The 17,814-nt window shown below is 47.8% G+C and overlaps 1 protein-coding gene across 3 annotated transcripts in view; it reads left to right on the top strand.

Moving 5' to 3' along the window:
* The first annotated feature begins 5,063 nt into the window (after positions 1 to 5,063).
* Positions 5,064 to 17,814, top strand: part of LOC125412055 (uncharacterized) — a 43,180-nt gene continuing 30,429 nt past the window's right edge. Inside the window, exons 1-5 of one of the 3 annotated variants that reach the window (XM_087905477.1) lie at positions 5,064 to 5,787; positions 6,712 to 6,864; positions 9,605 to 9,816; positions 11,506 to 11,655; positions 16,117 to 16,265. In XM_087905477.1, the coding sequence (XP_087761603.1) occupies positions 9,637 to 9,816; positions 11,506 to 11,655; positions 16,117 to 16,265 (479 nt within the window). In that variant the 5' untranslated portion in view covers positions 5,064 to 5,787; positions 6,712 to 6,864; positions 9,605 to 9,636. Of the gene's footprint in view, positions 5,788 to 6,711; positions 6,865 to 9,495; positions 9,817 to 11,505; positions 11,656 to 16,116; positions 16,266 to 17,814 lie in introns of all 3 variants that reach the window. The other 2 variants (XM_087905475.1, XM_087905476.1) reach the window with 2 other exon arrangements.

Here is a 17,814-nt window from a genome sequence, read left to right as displayed (position 1 = left end):
GGAAAGAGTCATTATGCTCTGAAACTGCCTCTATTTTCTAATTGTTGAAAATCAAAAGAAAAATAATATTTCATGACATTTGAAATTCTGTACTCCTGCTGAGAATGGGGATACATGCCTTTATTCTGAACACTCAGGAGACAGAGACAGGTGAATGAATCTCTGTGAGTTTGAGGTCAGCCTGATCTACAGAGTGAGTTCCAGGATAGCCAGGGTGGTTACATAGAGAAACCCTGCCAAGAAAAAAAAGGATTAAAGGAAGAAAAATGAAAAGGAGAAAGAGAAAGAACATCTTCTGGGAACACACCGGAGTTCAGTCATTCACATATTGTCCATATCTATAAATGGTCAATAGCTACCGAAAAGCATTTACTATCTGACCATTTATAGAAAATAAATGTTACTGTAAGGCCGGATGAGACCTATCAACACAGACTGATGCTTGAAAGGCAGCTACGGACCCACTAGCAGCCTCGCTCCCCATTCTAGGCCTTCTGTGGCTTGCTAAGTCAGGACCCCTGCCCCTCACCATCCCTCCCCTGGCCTGTATGCTTTAAGGATGCCAACCCCACAGCCCCAGCCTCTCTCCTCTCCAACTTCAGCTACAGCAGCTGCTGGATCTGAGATCTGCCCCTCCTCACCCCCAACCCCCAGCCAGCCAGAAGCTTTACAGCTGACCAACGAAGCCACAGTGAGGAAGAGCTTCGGAAGGACTCCAGGCTTTCTTCCCCAGCTTCTGGGTGATGCTGACTCTGCCTCCCACCCCACTGCAAGAGTCCTGAATTAACAATCTGGCTGTTTACCTGGGGCGGGACTCAGTCTGTTGGGCTTGTATGGCTAGCACCTGTTCTCAATGAGCTGTCTCCCTGGCCCTCCAATCAAACTTCCAATAGAACTTTTTGTGAATTTTGAACAACTGATTTGAAATTCACGTGAAGGGTTGGGGGTGTAGTCCAGTACCATTTAAAAAAAAAAAACAGAATATGGACGTATAGGCGGAATTTTCCTTCAGGACCACCAACTCCCCAACAAATGACACAGAGACTTATTATTAACTATAAATGCCCGGCCGACAGCTTAGGCTTGTTACTAGCTAGCTCTTAAAACTTAAATTAACCCATATTTCTTATCTACAGTCTACCGTAGCTCAGTGCATTTCTTTAAGACAGCATATTCATCTTCCTTCTCTCCACCTCTCCTCAAGACTCCCCTTCCTCCTTCCCAGAGTTCTCTCAGTCTGGCTCTCCCACTAGACCTTTTCCTGCCTAGATATTGTCCAGTTAGCTCTTTATTCAACCAATGAGGACAACACATCTTCACAGTGTACGAAAGGATTATGCCACAGAATGGAAATGAAATGAGCCAAGAATCGCCCTCGTCCGTGAGGAGTAACCATTCCACATCATCAGGACCAAATCACAGGATGGGAGGGGCACCATAAAGCACTATGAGGAACTTGACTCTGTCCTCTCTGAGGTATCTCTGTCATACTTGTATTTATGCCTTTGTTTCATTTATTTATTTGTATTTATTTAACAAACAAACAAACAAATGAATAAAATGATGGGGATTGAACCCAGAGCCTTGCGCATATGGAGCAAACTGAACTACTTCCCCAGTGAGTACAATTTTATTGTTGCCGGAGGCTGAAGGCAAAATGATTACGTTTGTTTTCTTAAGCCACTCCACCAGTTCACATAAACTGAGATCAGCGCTGTGATTGTGGAGACTGTGGGGAAGCGGGAAAGGGCCCAGCAGCCATGAGGGGGACAGAGTCACCCACTGAAGGAGCGGAAGAGTGCCCACAGGGTGAGTCCTGGTGCAGCCTTCCTGCGAAGTGTGAAAAGCCACACAGTGCTGTGGGTAGTCGGTAAACAGGAGTGTGGCTTTGAGGGGAAAATAAGAGTTCAATTTTGAGACCTATCTAATTTAAGGTTCTTTACCACACTGTGGTGACAAAAAGGCAGTAACTTTTCCTCTCCCACCAAACCTGAGCCACCCTTAGTGACGGACAGAAAGACTAACTCAAAATCTAGCTTTACCTTGTCTTGTTCTGTGAAGCAGATCAGGAGAGAGGGCGCGGCACTTTTCTAGAGGTTAGGTGACCTGAGGAACATAACCAGGTAATCCTGCACGACTGGTAGTGTAAATACAATAGGACAAGAGAGACCGCTTAAGACAATTACCTGAAGCAAAAAAAAAAAAAAAAAAATCGTCTATTACTGCTGAAAAGTCGGTGCACTGTCATCCCAACTCTCCAAGACCGGCTTCTCTCCCCTCCATCCTCTTCGCACGCCCTGGCCCTGCCCTGGCTGAAGGCTTGGGGTGTTTTATGACAGTGGATGCTGTAAAGCTGACAGAACCCAGGGAGGATGTCCAAACTTTCGGCTGCTCTTCCCTTTCAGCAAGGGGCAAGCAAAGGACTCAGAATAGTCTAGGACTCTCTCAAAAGTAACACCCGAGGGCTATGGCATGGCTCAGGGACAGAGCCCATACTTAGACACACAAAGCCCAGGGTTCCATCTCCAGCACAGGCTCCGGTAGGAGACAACGGCTGGGGTGTGGCCGGGGAGGACACTCGCCAATGATCCTAGTTCTTAGACAGGAGAGTGCCACGTGCTTCGGGCATTTTCCAAAGTTTGGGGGCAGGAGCTTTCTGTTTTGCTCTGTTCTGTTCTTGTGGGTGGTTTTGTTAAGCCCTGAGAAGGTTAGCCAGTGAGAATGTCGGCCTGGAGTTGAGCAGATCTGGTAGGAAGCCAATTCTATCTACTCACTTTAATTTCAGTGACTCCCTCCTTCAAATAAATGTACCGTCATTTCTGACCTTCATAGTTTCCATTTTATATGTATGAATAACACTCTATTAAACACTTTTGCATGAAAAATATGGCTCTCAGGGGCAGGCCCTGTTGGTTGTTTACTTCAGGTCCTTCACCCTCCTCCATTCTGCAGTACCCCAGCATTATTCGGGGAGCCTTGGTGCCTACCCCACTGTGGCCATCAAGCCCCTTGGGAAGGACACCTCCTGGGGTGCACATTGCATCTCTACTTTAGACATAAGATAAGTAGGTGGGTGTTCCTAAGTTTTGGGGGTAGCATTTCTTACAAAAGGCCTCTTCCTTTCTGACTGGCCATTGTCGTGAGCCTAGGAGACCTTGACCTACAGCAGCTGATAATGCGAGCAAAGGAGTGGACAGAGCTGTATCCTGTCTCCAGCCATTTCCTTGTCCCCTGTCCTTCTAAGGATGGAATGGGAAGAAAGTTTGAACAAAGTGCTTTGTTACCGATTTGGGGCTAATTGACTTTAAACCGACTGTCAAGTGGGAGTTGACAATTTAGGTACGTCAGACTCGAACTCTCGATGGTAGTGTGATACTAGTCACTCCTGCTCTGAGAAGGAGTCACAGCTCTGGGAACTCTCAGAGGGCTTGGGGGTGTCAACTAAGAGAGGTCCCTTGCAGAGCAGGTCTAAGAAAGCAGGGCACCCACAGGATCAGCAGGGTGGCAGGTCTCCTGTGGTTGGCAGGTCTTGAAGGCTAGAAGCAGATGCAGTAACAAATTCCTGTCTGCAGCTGCAGCTTGTGTTGGAGGCCAAGGCAGGAGTGAGCCCCTCTGCTCCCCGCACCTTTGGTTGAGGCTTAGCGGCTGGCTCCCATGAGCTCCCTGGCCAGGGCAGATGGATGCAGGGAGCTTCTGAAGAGTCTGGGTCCCAATCTTCTTTTCTCTTCCTCCTCCATCGAATTCTCATCATGTCTTCCATTCCTGCAGCCCCAGAACGCGTGGGTTATGGAGTACCAGCTGAACGATGAGGGGCCGGATGTGGATAGACAAATAAGGTTGGGAATGGGACCAATCAGGGAAGAGCTGTCAAAAGTGACCTGATTGCTCTGATGATCTCTATGGTTCACCATCTGCTGCTTTTTTAGCTTTCCTGCTGTGCACCAGGATCCATCTGTTAAGTAACGGAGCTGGCGAGATGGATCAACAATTAAACGTGCTTCTGCCGAGGACAGGAGCTCAGCTCCCAGCGCCCACATCAGCCAGTTCACAACACCCTATAACTCCAGATCCAGGGGCATCTGATGCCTCTAGGCCCTGTGGGCATCTGCACTCATATGTCAATACCAAATACACACATATACACACAATTGAAAATAAAATAAAACCTAAAAGAATGGGGGGGTTGTGCTGCTAGGGTTTTTGTTTTCCTTACAGCTTCCTTGGCCTGGAATTTCCTTTCCATTAGAGAATCCTGCGTTGGAGGCCCCTCCTATCCCAATCAAAAGGGGAAATAATGCTACTCCTGGCCATCCGTCCATTAAAGATGGAAGAGGAGAGCAAAAAAAATTCCCGCATTCCTTGTAACATAGAGATAGGAAACCGATATCGGCACTTCTCACTACCCAGTGTCTAAGCCTTAAGTGTCTTATTTCTGCTGTCGCGTTCACTGGGGTTTCTGTGTCAGTAGCTGCCGGTCAGTTAATTCTCACACTTTGAATTACTTCCTGAAGTAGGAGCCAAGGTGTGTGATGTTGTTGTGAGGCTATTCTTGGGGAGACATGAACAAATATTTACTCAGCCCAAATAGGGAACCAACAACAGACCAAAGTAACGCATCAAAGTGCACTTTGGTGAGCCAATGGGTTGACTAGGATCACTTACAAGAATGTGAACCAGCGGTTACTTACAGAAGCGTGGACCACTTGAAGGCAGCTGCTTCTCTGAAAGCCACCGCAGCGCGAGGTGCAAACTTCAGGACCACGGTTCAGATACCAGTTCTCACCTAAAACAGCCCAGGGCCCCGTAGTGGGTCTATAATCCCAGCACTGGGACAGGGGAGGCAGGCGGGTCCCCCGGGCTTGCTGTTCTAGCCGGAATGGTGAGCTTTAGGTTGAGTGAGATAGAGGATGGCTGAAGAGGGAGGACACCGGAAGTGTCTGCCCGGCACCCATACAGGAGTTAGGTGGGGGAGGGGAGAGGGGAAGGGAGAGAGAAAGAGAGAGAGGAGGGAGAGGAAGGGGGAGGGAGAAAGGGAGGGACGGAGGAGAAGAAATGATGATTATGTGACCATTATGGAGGCAAGAAGTTCCACTGAGCTAAAATCAAAGCAGGTCCGACAGGACTGTGGTCCTTTATGGAACTCTATGGAGAATCTGTTTCCACTCTTCAGCTTCCGGAAGCCTCTCACATTTCCTGACTCCAGTGTCTCTTCCTCCACCTTTAGAGCCACCAGCTGCACCGAGTCCTCCTGGCATTTCTGACTTTCTTCTTGGGTCTCATCTCTGTCCCTGACCACAGCCTGGGAGCTTCTCAGGCCTGCCGGGATTGGGGGGAGTATAATAGCCCCTCAAGGTTTGGACCCCCAATCCAGTGTTTGTACCCTAAGGCCTTTCCCCACTTCCTAAAACCTGAAAGTTCTTAACTACGAAGCCATTGCCTTCAGCAAGATTCTTTCAGCTCTCTTTGCCTTCTGCTTGTCCAGAGTGCCTGTCTCTATGGCAACAGAGGACGCAGGAAGCAGGATTGCAACACTTGGGTGGTGTTCAGCGCCTGCACCCGGCAGGGTGGCCAGGATTTCAAAGGTCCCCAAGAGGACACTGCCCTCCCCACTCCATCCCCACTCCAGAACCTGCTCTGTACTCCCCCACACCCAGGGTAACTGGGATTCTCCAATGCTTCCTCAGGCTCTGTTTGGCAGGGCCTCAGACTGTGTCCTGTTTCTCCAGTGAGATGCAATGGCAGAGGGGGAGCTGCCTTCAGAGAAGATGATAAAGCCTGGCCTCACAGGTAAGAAAACTCTGTAAGAGTTCACCCATGGTTTATTGTGACTGACTTTGGATCACCCAGGCCCCAATTTTGTAATTTATTTAAAAACACCGCGAAGAAAAGTCACGCCATGCAACAAAGCTCAAGTTGGGCTTATTGGAAAAGGAGAGAGACAAGGCAGGGAATGGGGCAGAGAGGGGGGCTGAGATCAGTCCCTGGGGACAAGAGTGGCAGAAAGGAAAGAGAGGAGGGCAGGCCAGTACAGACACCTGAGTACCAACACCAACTGTGTGCAGAAAGGACCTCAAAAACTGCTGTGGTAAAATATTATCTTGGGCCAGCCAGATGGCTCTGCACCATTTGACATTATAGCTGAACAACCCACCTGAACTGAATCTCCAGAACCCACCAGAACGAATCATGAAAGCAGGGAATGGATTCCATAGAGTTGCTGTCTGACCTCTACACAGGCATAGTGTCTCTCTGGTTCTCTCTGTCTCTGTCTCTTTTTCTCTCCTCTCTTCCTTCCTCCTTTTTTCCCTCCTCCCTTTCCCTTCTCATTCAATAATTTTAAATATTTTTGTTAATTCTTTGAGAATTTCCTGTAATGTTTTCTTCATACTCACCCCTCCCAACTCCTAGGGCTCCACCCTCACCTCCCCACCACCCAGTTCTGCGTTGTCTTCCTCTTCTTTCCGCATGAGTCTAGTGTGTGTTGCCCAGCTCCTCTCAGGACTGGGAGTTGCCATGGTGTGTGGGAGACCTAAGGTGGGTTCCCCCTCTCCCAGCAGCAGTGAAATGCCAGGAGCTCCTCAACTAGCGGTGGAATTTCGAGTGTACCTCCCCTCCCTTTCCACGCTGAGATTTTGCCTGGCTTGGGTTTGCAAAAATCTTATGCACATTGTCACACTGCTGTGAACTCATCCGTGTGTCTGCTGTGGACAGCAAGATTTCGTTGAAGGCATCCAGCACCCCTGGCTCCTAGAACCTGTATGGCCCTTCTTTGGAGAAGTTCCCTGACCTTTGGGGAAGAGTGTGATCTTCATAACCCATTTAGAGATGAGCATTCCAGCCTCTTATCAGTCACGCTTTCACCAGGTAAAGGTCTTTGTGTTCAGAGTCTTCTGCTTCAGGAATCTCTGAAGGATTGGACAGGGCAATGGTAGCAATGGTGGGAGTTACCAACTACTTTCTGATTGGATCTATTTATATATCTTTAGGGACAAGTGCTCTGTCTGCACGGATGCCTGCAGGCCAGAAGAGAGCTTCAGACCCTATAATAGACGGTTGTGAGTCACCATGTAGTTGCTGGGAATTGAACTCAGGACCTCTGGAAGAGCAGCCAGTGCTCTTAACCTCTGCACCATCTCTCCAGCCCCCTCTGTTTGGATCTAATGGTCTCTCCATGAGGTGGAACTTATACCTGACATTGCTAAGGGAACTAAGAATGTATAGCTAGATAGGTTATAGGTCCTAGAGGAGAAGCATAATACTATCATTCTCCTGCTGATCTTCACTCTGGAAATGAGACTGCAGACATAGGCTGAGGGATAGGAGTCAGGGCAGCATTGCCCAAGGGAACTCAGGAGAATCTCAGCTACCCTGGAGCAGGGGAAGCATAGAACAGGTCCTGTGGGTTGTGGAGTGAGGGGGGCAGTGTCCTGGTGATATCTTTGCTGGAGCCTTTGAATACACAAATCTGTGGGTATAGTAGTAAGTCATTAGGAGTCATCTTAAAGATATGTATTCTCCCCTAGGATCTATAACCTGTCTGTCTATATAGTCTTAGTCCCATAAACAAAGTCAAGTATAAGTTCCACCTCATAAATTGGACATTAGATCCAAGCAAAAATAGTTGGTAACTCCCGTAACATTCACGCCACTATTGCACCAGTCAGCAATATCTTGTCAGGCCAACCATTTAAATAAAATATCAAAAGGAAAATTGAAAAACCTACTTGTTGGCCTCAATCGAAGACATTTGTCACCAAGTTTGGAGAATTGTTTTTAATTCTCAAACCCACATGACAAAAACAGAGAACTGACCACTGTAAACTGTCCTCTGACCTCCACACCCTCACTGTGGCACACTGGAACTCACACTTACACCATGGCCAGCATCACCACGGGCAAGACAGGGACCTGGACAAGAGGGCCATTCTACACAGGGCTCTGGGTTTACTTCAGGAATAAAGAGTTGGTTTTTTTCATTCCCTTTGCTGTTTATATAACATTTAGCAAGCACGACTTGAGCAGAAAGCCTTTAGGACTCTTTGCTGTTCTTGCGGCCTCAGTTGCATCAGAGGACGACCCTCCTTAGACATTACCTCAACCTGCAGCGTTCCTCGGGTAGCTGTATCTTGATCAGGTTTTGTGCCTGAGAAAGGAATTGCAGAACTTCTGGATGAACGGACACAATATATAATTTTTAAAAGCACTAAGTTTCTTCATGGAGAACATTTTCAGAGTCTGGGCATGTGTTGTTTGTCCTTCAGTAAATACTGAGCAGCAGCTGGTAAAAAATACTCCCTAGAATAAACAATCCTGCAAACTTTCTAGTGGACATCAGTCTGGGCTACTGAAACAAAACACAAGTGTAGACTGGCTGCTTTAAAGAATAGAAGTCCAGGCTGCAATGGTGCACACCTTTAGTCCCAGCACTTGGGAGGCAGAGGCAGGCAGATCTCTGTGAGGCCAGCCTGACCTACAGAGCAAGTTCCAGGATAGCTAGGACTGTTATATAGAGAAACCCTGTCAAGAAGAAGAAAAAGAGAAGGAAGAGGAAGAGGAGGAGGAGGAGAGGAGGAGAAGTGGGAGCTGAGGCAGAGGCAGGCAGATCTCTGTGAGTTTGAGGCTAGCCTGGTCTACAGAGCGAGTTCCAGAACAGCCAGGGCTACACAAAGAACCCCTATCTTGATAAACAAGCAACAAAAACAGAAGAAGAAAAGGAGAAAAATGAAAGAAAGAGAGAAAGGAAGGAAGGAAGGAAGGAAGGAAAGAAGGAAGGAAGGAAGGAAAGATCCCCACTGGGGAGGTTGAGGCAGGCAGCTGGAGCTCCTGATTGAGCTTTCTCGCCACAGATGAGCTCCCCATGGCTGAACTTTACTTCCCTGTCCCAAAAGGAATTTTTGTATTATGAGATAAACAATAGTCATGGTTGTTGGAAATGGTGAATTTCTAGCTGTCCTCAAAGTCATGTGTTTTCAGTCGTGGACTGTTGTACTGTCCTTCTCCATCCTTGTCAGAGTTAGAGGATCCAGCCCACCCCTAGGCAGGGGTCTTGGAGGTCACCTGACGTAAACGGGCTTAGCTGTGAAGGGAGGCGGCCTTGCAGAACCATCTTCACAGTGAACTTAAATGGCATATGACAATTTAGCAATATAATGTGCATTCTAAATGCCTGGGTTTTTTTCAGTATTGAATCCAGGGCCTCATGACACTAGACACACACTTTACAGCTAAACTATATTCCCAGCTCAAAGTCCACATTCCGAACCATGTCAGTATGTACACAGGAGCTGAATCAGTAAAGAGAACTATGCTGCTTTAAAGCCAGTGTATCTGCAGTCATAGGTACTGAATAGTACCGTGAATTAATAGTATCGCCCTCCTCATAACTGAGTCCATGGGCGCTGCACTCAGTCTAAAGTAAGAAACAAAAATATGTACCTATGACTATGGAAATTGGAGATTGAACGGCTCTGTAGTGACTCTAACTCCACTCACTAGGGCCACTTAGGATAAACGAAGTCTTTAAGATTCTTGGAGAAGAGCGCACAACAGTGTTTTCTGGATTTCAAGGGTGAGGCACGAGTTCAGCTGAAGTTATTGTTTTCAGAAGCCAAGTAGAATCGCACGCTGTAAAAAACAATGCCAAGAGCAAAGAAAAGAAAAGAAAAATCCCCAGGGGCTCCCCCGTCGGTGGTTCCCATTCTTCAGAAGTTCCTGAAGACATATCAGAAGCACTGCGCGCAGTCTCGGACGTCCTTGTGTCCCACCATCCAAAGGGACCTGAAGAACAGCATTGACAGAGAGCAGATCCTCAGGAAGGTGAGTGGGGGATCGGTCCCTGGGGTTCAGTCCAAAGCTGACGCTCCACCAACTCAGCACTGCCCGGCTGAGTGACATACACAGCTTTGCTCACTGGAGACCAAGGGCCTGGCCACTCTTCTGCCCCCTCCCCAAACCACGCACCTGCCCCTCTTTGACTACCAGAATGTGTTTGTGGGGGGATTCGTGAGTTCCACTTTAAGCCCCCCTCTTTCTGGGCTCTGGCCTTCCTGAGGTGTAACCTTGGTCCCTCTATCCTCTCTGCCAACCTTGTCGGCCCTCTGGGTTTTTTCTAGTACCTTCTTTTTTCAGCCCCTGTTCCAGTGAGGGGCTTCCTACAACCATTCTTTTAAAAATTCATGTGTATCACTGGGAGGTGGTGGCACAGACTAATCCCAGCACTCGGCAGGCAGAGGCAGGCAGATCTCTCTGAGTTCGAGGCCACCCTGGTCTACAACAGCTAGTTCCAGGACAGGCTCCAAAGCTACAGAGAAACCTTGTCTCGAAAAAAAAAAAATCATGTGTATGTGCGTGTTCCCGGTTGTCTGTATGTGCGTCACACATGTGCAGGTGCCGGCAGAGGTCAGAAGAGGTCATCAGGTGTCCCGGGACTGTAGCTGCCTGGTGTGGATGTAGGAACCAAACGCTGGTCCCCTGCAAGAAGAGCAAGTGCTCCTTACTGTTGAGCCATCTCTCCAGCCTCACAACCACCCTTTTTTTGGGGGGGGGGATAAATAATATTGGTTAATTTTTAAAAAGATTTTATTTTTCAGTTATATGTATGAGGGAAGTGTACTAAGAAGCCATTGGAAACCCTGGAGCTGGAGTTACAGGACACTGTTAGCTGTCTAACTTGCTCTAAGCCATCTCTCAAGCACACTAAATTTTATTTTTACTATAGTTCTTAGAATTAGCCTTCACCAATTTTTTTATTACAACCATCATCTGAAATACAATTAACATCCCATGTGGTTAGACACAACTAAAGGGGCTGCGTAAGTTGGAAGCTTGCTCAGATGGGGGTTCTCCATTTAATTATGAATATCATTAAGAGCCTTGTGGGGGACTGGAGAGGTAGGTCAGTGGTGAAGAATACTTCCTGCTTGCTGGGCACTGGTGGCGCACACCTTTAATCCCAGCACCCAGGAGGCAGAGGCAGGTGGATCTCTGTGAGCTCGAGGCCATTCTGGTCTACAGAGCAAGTCCAGGACAGCCAGGGTTACACTATTAACTCCAGTTTCAGGAAATCTGATGCTCTCTTCCAGCCTCCCAGGGCACTGCACACATGTACACAGACACACACACAGTCAGAATACGCACCCACATAAAATTAAAATAGATAAGTATTAAAAAATAAAAGCCTTATGAATCAACCCTTCTTATCCTTGCCATGTAAGATGCAATCCAATGGTTCCCCTGCCTTTCTAGTTCCTAAAAGAAAAAGAAAAGGCTGGTTGTACAAAGCTAAACTGATTTTGAGACCTAATAGTGGGCAGTAGCACTGACCCACAGAGCCGTGAGCTTGTCCCTCACAGGAGTGCCATCAGCTGGGCCACCACCATCCCGCTACACAGGTAATGACCACCTCAAGCAGTCGTCCAGTCTTCTGGTGGCGGCATTCCTTTCCCACACACCCAGATGCGTGAGTGTCTCTTGACAACGGCCACCTGTACTGTTCTTCCACTCCAGTTTACGCTCGTAAGAGCTGGTGACACAGCGAGCCACCCACCTGTTTCCTTGGAGCCTTTGCTCCTGGCCATTCGGGAGGAGAGCTACACGCTGGGAAGGGAACTCTGCCTCTGGGGCCTTCAGCTGACCAACCCCGAGATCGCCAGGCTCGTGAGTGTGCTTTCGAGTTTCTTCAAACCTTAAAATCAAAACCAAGCTTGCAACACCCTGTATTTCAGATGTAGTTTATTTTATTTCTGACTTATTGATTTTCTGCAAGATTTTCTTTCTTGAAAACATTATTTTAATGAGATTCTTCAAACATATTTTAAATAAGTTCCTCATCTTAAATAAGTTTTAAATAAATTTTGAGTAAGTTTCACTTGTTTTTCTTTGAGGCAGAGTTTCTCTGTGTAGCCCTGGTTTGTCCTGCAACTCTGTAGACTAGGCTGACCTTAAACTCAGAAATCCTCTTGCCTCTGCTTCCTGAGTGCTGATATTAAAGGTGTTTGCCACCACTACCCAGCAAGTTTCACTTTTTAAAGAAAATATGGAAAATGACAGAATTAATATCCATAAATTCACCTCCCAATTGTAATATATTCCTTTCAGATTAATATTTACTTATTTACTATGTATGCATTGTTCTGTCTGCATGTGTACCTGCAGGTTAGAAGAGGGTGTCAGATCTCGTTATGAATGGTTGTGAGACACCATGTGGTTGTTGGGAATCGAACTCAGGACCTATGGAAGTGCTCTTAACCGCTGAGTCACCTCTCCAGCCCTAGATTAATTTTTTAAGAATTTACTTACTTAACGCCAGGCGATGGTGATGCACACCTTTAATCCCAGCACTTGAAGGCAGAGGTAGGCAGATCTTTGTGAGTTCGAGGCCAGCCTGGTCTACAAGAGCTAGTTCCAGGACAGGCTCCAAAGCTACAGAGAAACCCTGTCTTAAAACACCAAAAAAAAAAATTCACGAATTCACTTATTTAACTTTATGTGCATGAATGTTTCACCTGCCAGCATGTATGTGCTCCACATGCACCCATGTTGGAGCCCCTAAAACTGCAGTTACAGATGGATGAGATCTGCCATGTAGGTGCTGGGAATTGAACCCAAGTTTTCTGCAAGAGCAACAAGTGCTTTTAACCACTCTGCCATCTCTCCAGCCCCATGATATACTCTTTTAAATGAATAAAATGAGCAAATACTGACCAATATAATAGCCAAAGCGTCAGTCACCTCTTTTCCCCACCTACTTCCTAGGTGGGGCCTGCCTGAGGTAGATGTGTACCCACCATGTATACACTAACCCTTGTAGCAATGTGCATGCATGTTGTCGACATAAGTATGATTCTGTAAATCAGACTTTCACTCACTCGCATTCTGTTGTCAAGAGTCAACCATGTTCAATAATTTTAACCGTTATTCTACATATAAACAATTAACCTGCATTAGAAACTGAAGTTCCTTTATTGCAAATGAGATTTTCACTTCTGGAAAGGGCAAATCAGATAATTAGGATGAACTCTCGCTGAGAACTAGAGAAGCTAAACACACGTGTGCACACGCATACATGCACAATCTCACACACTTCAAAGAGGGGTAGAGGTGGACATGTCCCTGGGATAGTTAATTTAAAAGAGGGTAGTTGAGGAACTTAGAAACATGATCAAGAAGCTAAGCTGGGTGTCATGGCACACACCTTCAATCCCAGCACTTAGGAGGCAGAGGCAGGAAGTTCCCTGTGACTTTCAGGTCAGTCTGGTCTACATAGCAAGTTCCAGGCTACCCGAGCTATGTAGCATGACCCTGTCTCAACAAAGCAAAACCCAGAAAGAAAATTGAAAAGTTTGCCATTGGGCAAGGGAAAGAGGAAGGAAAGAAGAAAGGGAGGAAGGGAGGGAGGGAGGGAGGGAGGGAGGGAGAGAGGGAGGGAGGACAAAACTCTAACTGCACGTTTAGGAAAGAAGTCAATCGTGTTCATTTCCCTGCACTGAGGAGGAAGTGAGGGGAGAAACAATCAAAGCCGGTGGAAAGGAAGATGGTTGACAGCACGGAGTCAGGGGGAATGCAGGCGGAACAACACAAATCAGCTACCACTGCAAGGCCACAGAAATAGTGAAATAGACGCCCATTACCAAGTGTCAGAAAGGATGTGAAGCCACTGAACTTCCCACACTGTGGGAGGGGTTCATACACCGCAGCTACTTTGGAAGACTATATGGCAGTATCTTGATTCCAACGTTTATTCTCCCTCTCTCTTGTTTTGTTTGTGTTGGTGGTGGTGGTGGGTTGCAGTTTTTTGCTTTTTGTTTTTGAGACAGGGTCTCTTTGCAGCACCACGGCTATTCCAGAACTCACTATGTAAACCAGACCGGCTTCAAACCAAGTGCTGATTTTAAAGGGGTGAGCCACCACACCTGGCTAGGGCCTCCAAACTGAGAGGTTCACATCTCTAAGCCTAGAGAACTAGGGACCTATGGCTCCACCTTTCAAAGCTAGAGGCTGACTGCTCTAGACGCTAATGGCAGACTACTGCTCTGGGCTTCCTGGACATCACCGAGCCACCAGTTACAGCCTCTGACTCTCAACATCTGGACTCTGAGCTCACTCAGACTCTTGCTTCTGCTCTCGGCTCCCACCTGTGGCTTCTCACAGCTCCTCCTCTCCCACTCTTAGCTTCTCCGCCATCCTAACAGCTCACTTTTTGTAGACTTGGCTCGCTTTAGATTTACACCGGGGCTCTGAAGTTTCACCTTCACCTGCTGGGAGTATAGCTCTGAGTTTTGGATATCAGAGCCCTCAGCTCCTGGTGGCTTTCTAGAACTTTCAGCTCCCTTCTCACCGCCACTTTCAGCCTATGCTGACTAATTTTATGTCAACTTGACACAGGCTGGAATCCTCTGAAAGGAGAAAACCTCGATTCAGAAAATGCCTCATAAGATGGGGCTGTAGGCAAACCTGTAAGGCATTTTCTTAATTAGTGGTTGACGGGGAGGGGTCCAGCCCATTGTGGGAGGTGGCATCCCTGGGCTTCTGGTCTCCAAGAAAGCAGGGTGAGCACGCCATGAGGAGCAAAGCAGGAAACAGCAGCCCTCCAGACTCCTGCCCTGACTTCCGTCACTGATGGACTATGACGTGGAAGCATAAGCCAAGTGAAACCTTCTCTCCCAAGTTGCCTTCAGTCAAGGTGTTTCAGCACAGCCCTAGTAACCATAACTAGGACACGGGCTGGAAGCTCAGCCCACTCTAGCTAGTGGGTGGGGGAGATCGCACATCATGCAGAGGTAGCACTGGCCCTGTGACTATGGCTCAGCTTTTCAATCTCAGCCAAGAAATAACTGGAAACCGTAGTCTGACCGATACCGTCACCTCCTTAAAGGCCCTTAGCCTTCCGAATCCACCCAAGCCCTTTCAAGGTTTCTGTTCTGAGCTGAACGAGTGCTCTGTGCTGGTTGTAATGGCTGAAAAGCGGCTCATGCAAGCCTCACGACTCGAGGTTTTAAATGCTCTTTCCTTTCAGGCAGGGATTTAACCATCACTGGTATCCTTGACTACCACAAAAATGACCTATCTATGGACCGCTCCACTCTGGAGCAGATGCTGTGGGGACCGCAGACGCTTGTGTACAGCCCAATCCAGGAGCAGCTCCCATAGCAGCTACTGGTTTGCACAGTGCACTTCTGAGCAGGCCTCGGAAGTGATAACGTCTGGGCCTGGGAGCGACAAAGACGTTCTTATGGTTTTTATCTCATGCCAGAGGGCTCACACGCCATACCTCTGTTAAAGAGAGCACAGGCACAGGAGGCTACATTTCCTCAGTAAGAAATCAACATCTCTGGGCCAGTGAAATGCCTCAGCAGGTCATAAAGAAGGGAGGAGAGCACCAACTCCAACACACACACCAACAAATTAAAAAAAAAAAATCTTTTGACAAATTCAGGCCTGGCAAGCTGGCTCAGTGGGGTAAAGGCACTCACTGAGCAAGCCTGAGTTCCAGTCCCAGGACCTATGCAAAAATGAAAAGAGAGAATCAGCTCCACAGCGTCGTTTTCCGACCTCCACATTCATGGCCCAGCAGGCGCGCATTCCTCCCCCACTCGTAGGGAGCAGTTTTTAAAAGCTGACATCGCCGTAGTCTAAAGAGGCTGCCGGCATCACAGGCTGTGTGGCTGAAGCAACTGCTACTTCTGGAAGTTGAAGTCTAAAATCCAGGGGTCAGCAAGGTTTTCTTCCCATGTCTTCTTAGGGTCCTCTACTTGTGAGGACACTAGTCAAATCAAGTTAGGGATCATCCCAAAATCTCATCATAACAGAGGCACCTAAATCCATGATGCAGCCTTCCGGGAGGCCTGGGTTAGCACTTCAGTATATGAGTGAGGCAGTACTAGTCAAGTGCTGTTTAGTGCAGTGTATCTCACCACAGGGCTTCGTGTTTCCTCATAGGATTCGTCAATGAATCTTTGCTTTAAAAAGGAAAACTCCTTTATTTTCATGCTATGAAATGTAGAAAACCATCTTGGAGGCAAGAGTGTTGCGGTCCTTCGTAGGCTTGATTGACTTGGGAATATATGAGAATGTGGAGCACATCGGCTGTCCTGATGGAAGTGTTTTTCAATCTCCTAGGCTTTGTTTCTGGAGTCGAAGGGGCACACCATTTGCCCAGTTACCACCTTGGAGATCATTAACTGCAAGATGGATCTGTGGTCCCTGGGGCGACTGGGGAAAGCTTTGCAGTTCAGCAATTTGTATTTCCTGGCCCTCGATTACTGCAAGTAAGGCTGAAGGAGGAGTTGTGGCAGGCTGGGCGCTAGATGGTGACAGCTGGAGGATGGGGGAGGGGGGAGGACCACACACCCAGGTTCTTGAGCCTCCTCAAGACCAGAAAGAGAACCCTCCTCCTCCTGTGCCCAAGTAAATGTTAGTGTTCCCCTTTGTTCCTTAAGGTGACCGTGTGCAGGACACAGAGCTAGGTGCTAAGGAAGATATAAAAATAAAGACGCTGTGCAGGCTGGTGTTTGTCACCTTGACGCAAGACAGGGTCATCTGGGAGGAGAATCTTAACTGAGAAAATGCCTGTAGGCAAATCTAGTGCTCTTTCTTGATCAGTGAGTGATGTGGGAGGGCCAGTCTCCACATCAATCATCAATGACACCATTCCTGAGAAAGTGGACATGGGTGTTAATCCCAGCACTCAGGAGACAGAGGCAGGCAGATCTCTGTGAGTTCGAGGCCAGCCTGGTCTACAAGAGCTAGTTCCAGGACAGACTCCAACACTACAGAGAAACCCTGTCTCAAAAAAAAAAAAAAAAGAAAGAAAGGAAGGAAGGAAGGAAGGAAGGAAGAGGAAGGAAGGAAGGAGGGTGTGAAGGAGGGAAGGAAGGAGGGTGGGAGGGAAGGAAGGAAGGAAGGAGGAAGGAAGGAGGGTGGGAGGGAGGGAAGGATGGAAGGAAGGATGGAAGGAAGGAAGGAAGGAAGGAAGGAAGGAAGGAAGGAAGGAAGGAAGGAAGGAAGCTGTGTAGCTTGGTGTTCCTGTGGGACTCCTAACAGTGGGAGCAGGAGCTGTCTCTCTTTTGCCTGCTTTGGGGATCCTTTTCCTACTACTAGTTTGCCTCGTCCAGTCTTAATATGAGGGTAAATTCCTAGTTTTATTATAACTTGATATGCCGAGTTTGGTTAATAACCCTGGGAGGCCTGCCCTCTTCTGAAGAGAAAAAAGGAGGAGTGGATCTGAGGGAGAGGGGATGTGGTGGATGGAGGAACTGGGAGGAGAGAAAGGAGGGAAAACTGCAGTCAGGATGTAATATAAAAGAGAAGAAGAAAGAAGAAAAGAAGAGGAAGAGAAGAGATACAAACAAGGTGATGCTGGCATTCGAAGGCATCTTCAGAGTGGTAGAGCAGACAGGCTCTTCACTATACACAGTGCAAGTTAAAAACTCTGAATGTCACAGAAGATGCCCCAGACATGGTCCATGTTCAGACAGTGGAAAGCGTGGCTCCTCGGGTGACAGGCCAGTCTTCACTGAGGCACAAGGAAGGGACAAAGCAACTGCTTCTGAGAACAAGAGCGTAAGCACATTCGTGGACAGTCAGGGTGAGAATAGCAACACCAGCAAAAGGTTCTCTCTCTGTGTGTCTGTCGGTCTCCTCCCCCCACCCCGTGTGTGTGTGTGTGTGTGTGTGTGTGTGTGTGTGTGTGTGTGTGCCAGAGCACACATGGAGTTCAGCGTTCTCCTTCCACTGTCTCAGGGGTGAGGTGGAACTCAGATCATCTGATTTTGTGGCAAGCACATCGACTTGCTGAGTGATCTCAGCCACTCTACC

The sequence above is a fragment of the Myodes glareolus genome, chromosome 4 (assembly GCF_982192425.1).
Source record: "Myodes glareolus chromosome 4, mMyoGla1.1, whole genome shotgun sequence".
Taxonomy (NCBI): Eukaryota; Metazoa; Chordata; class Mammalia; order Rodentia; family Cricetidae; genus Myodes; species Myodes glareolus.
The sequence above is the reverse complement of the archived record's forward strand: the minus strand, read 5'-3'. Positions and strand labels throughout refer to the sequence as shown.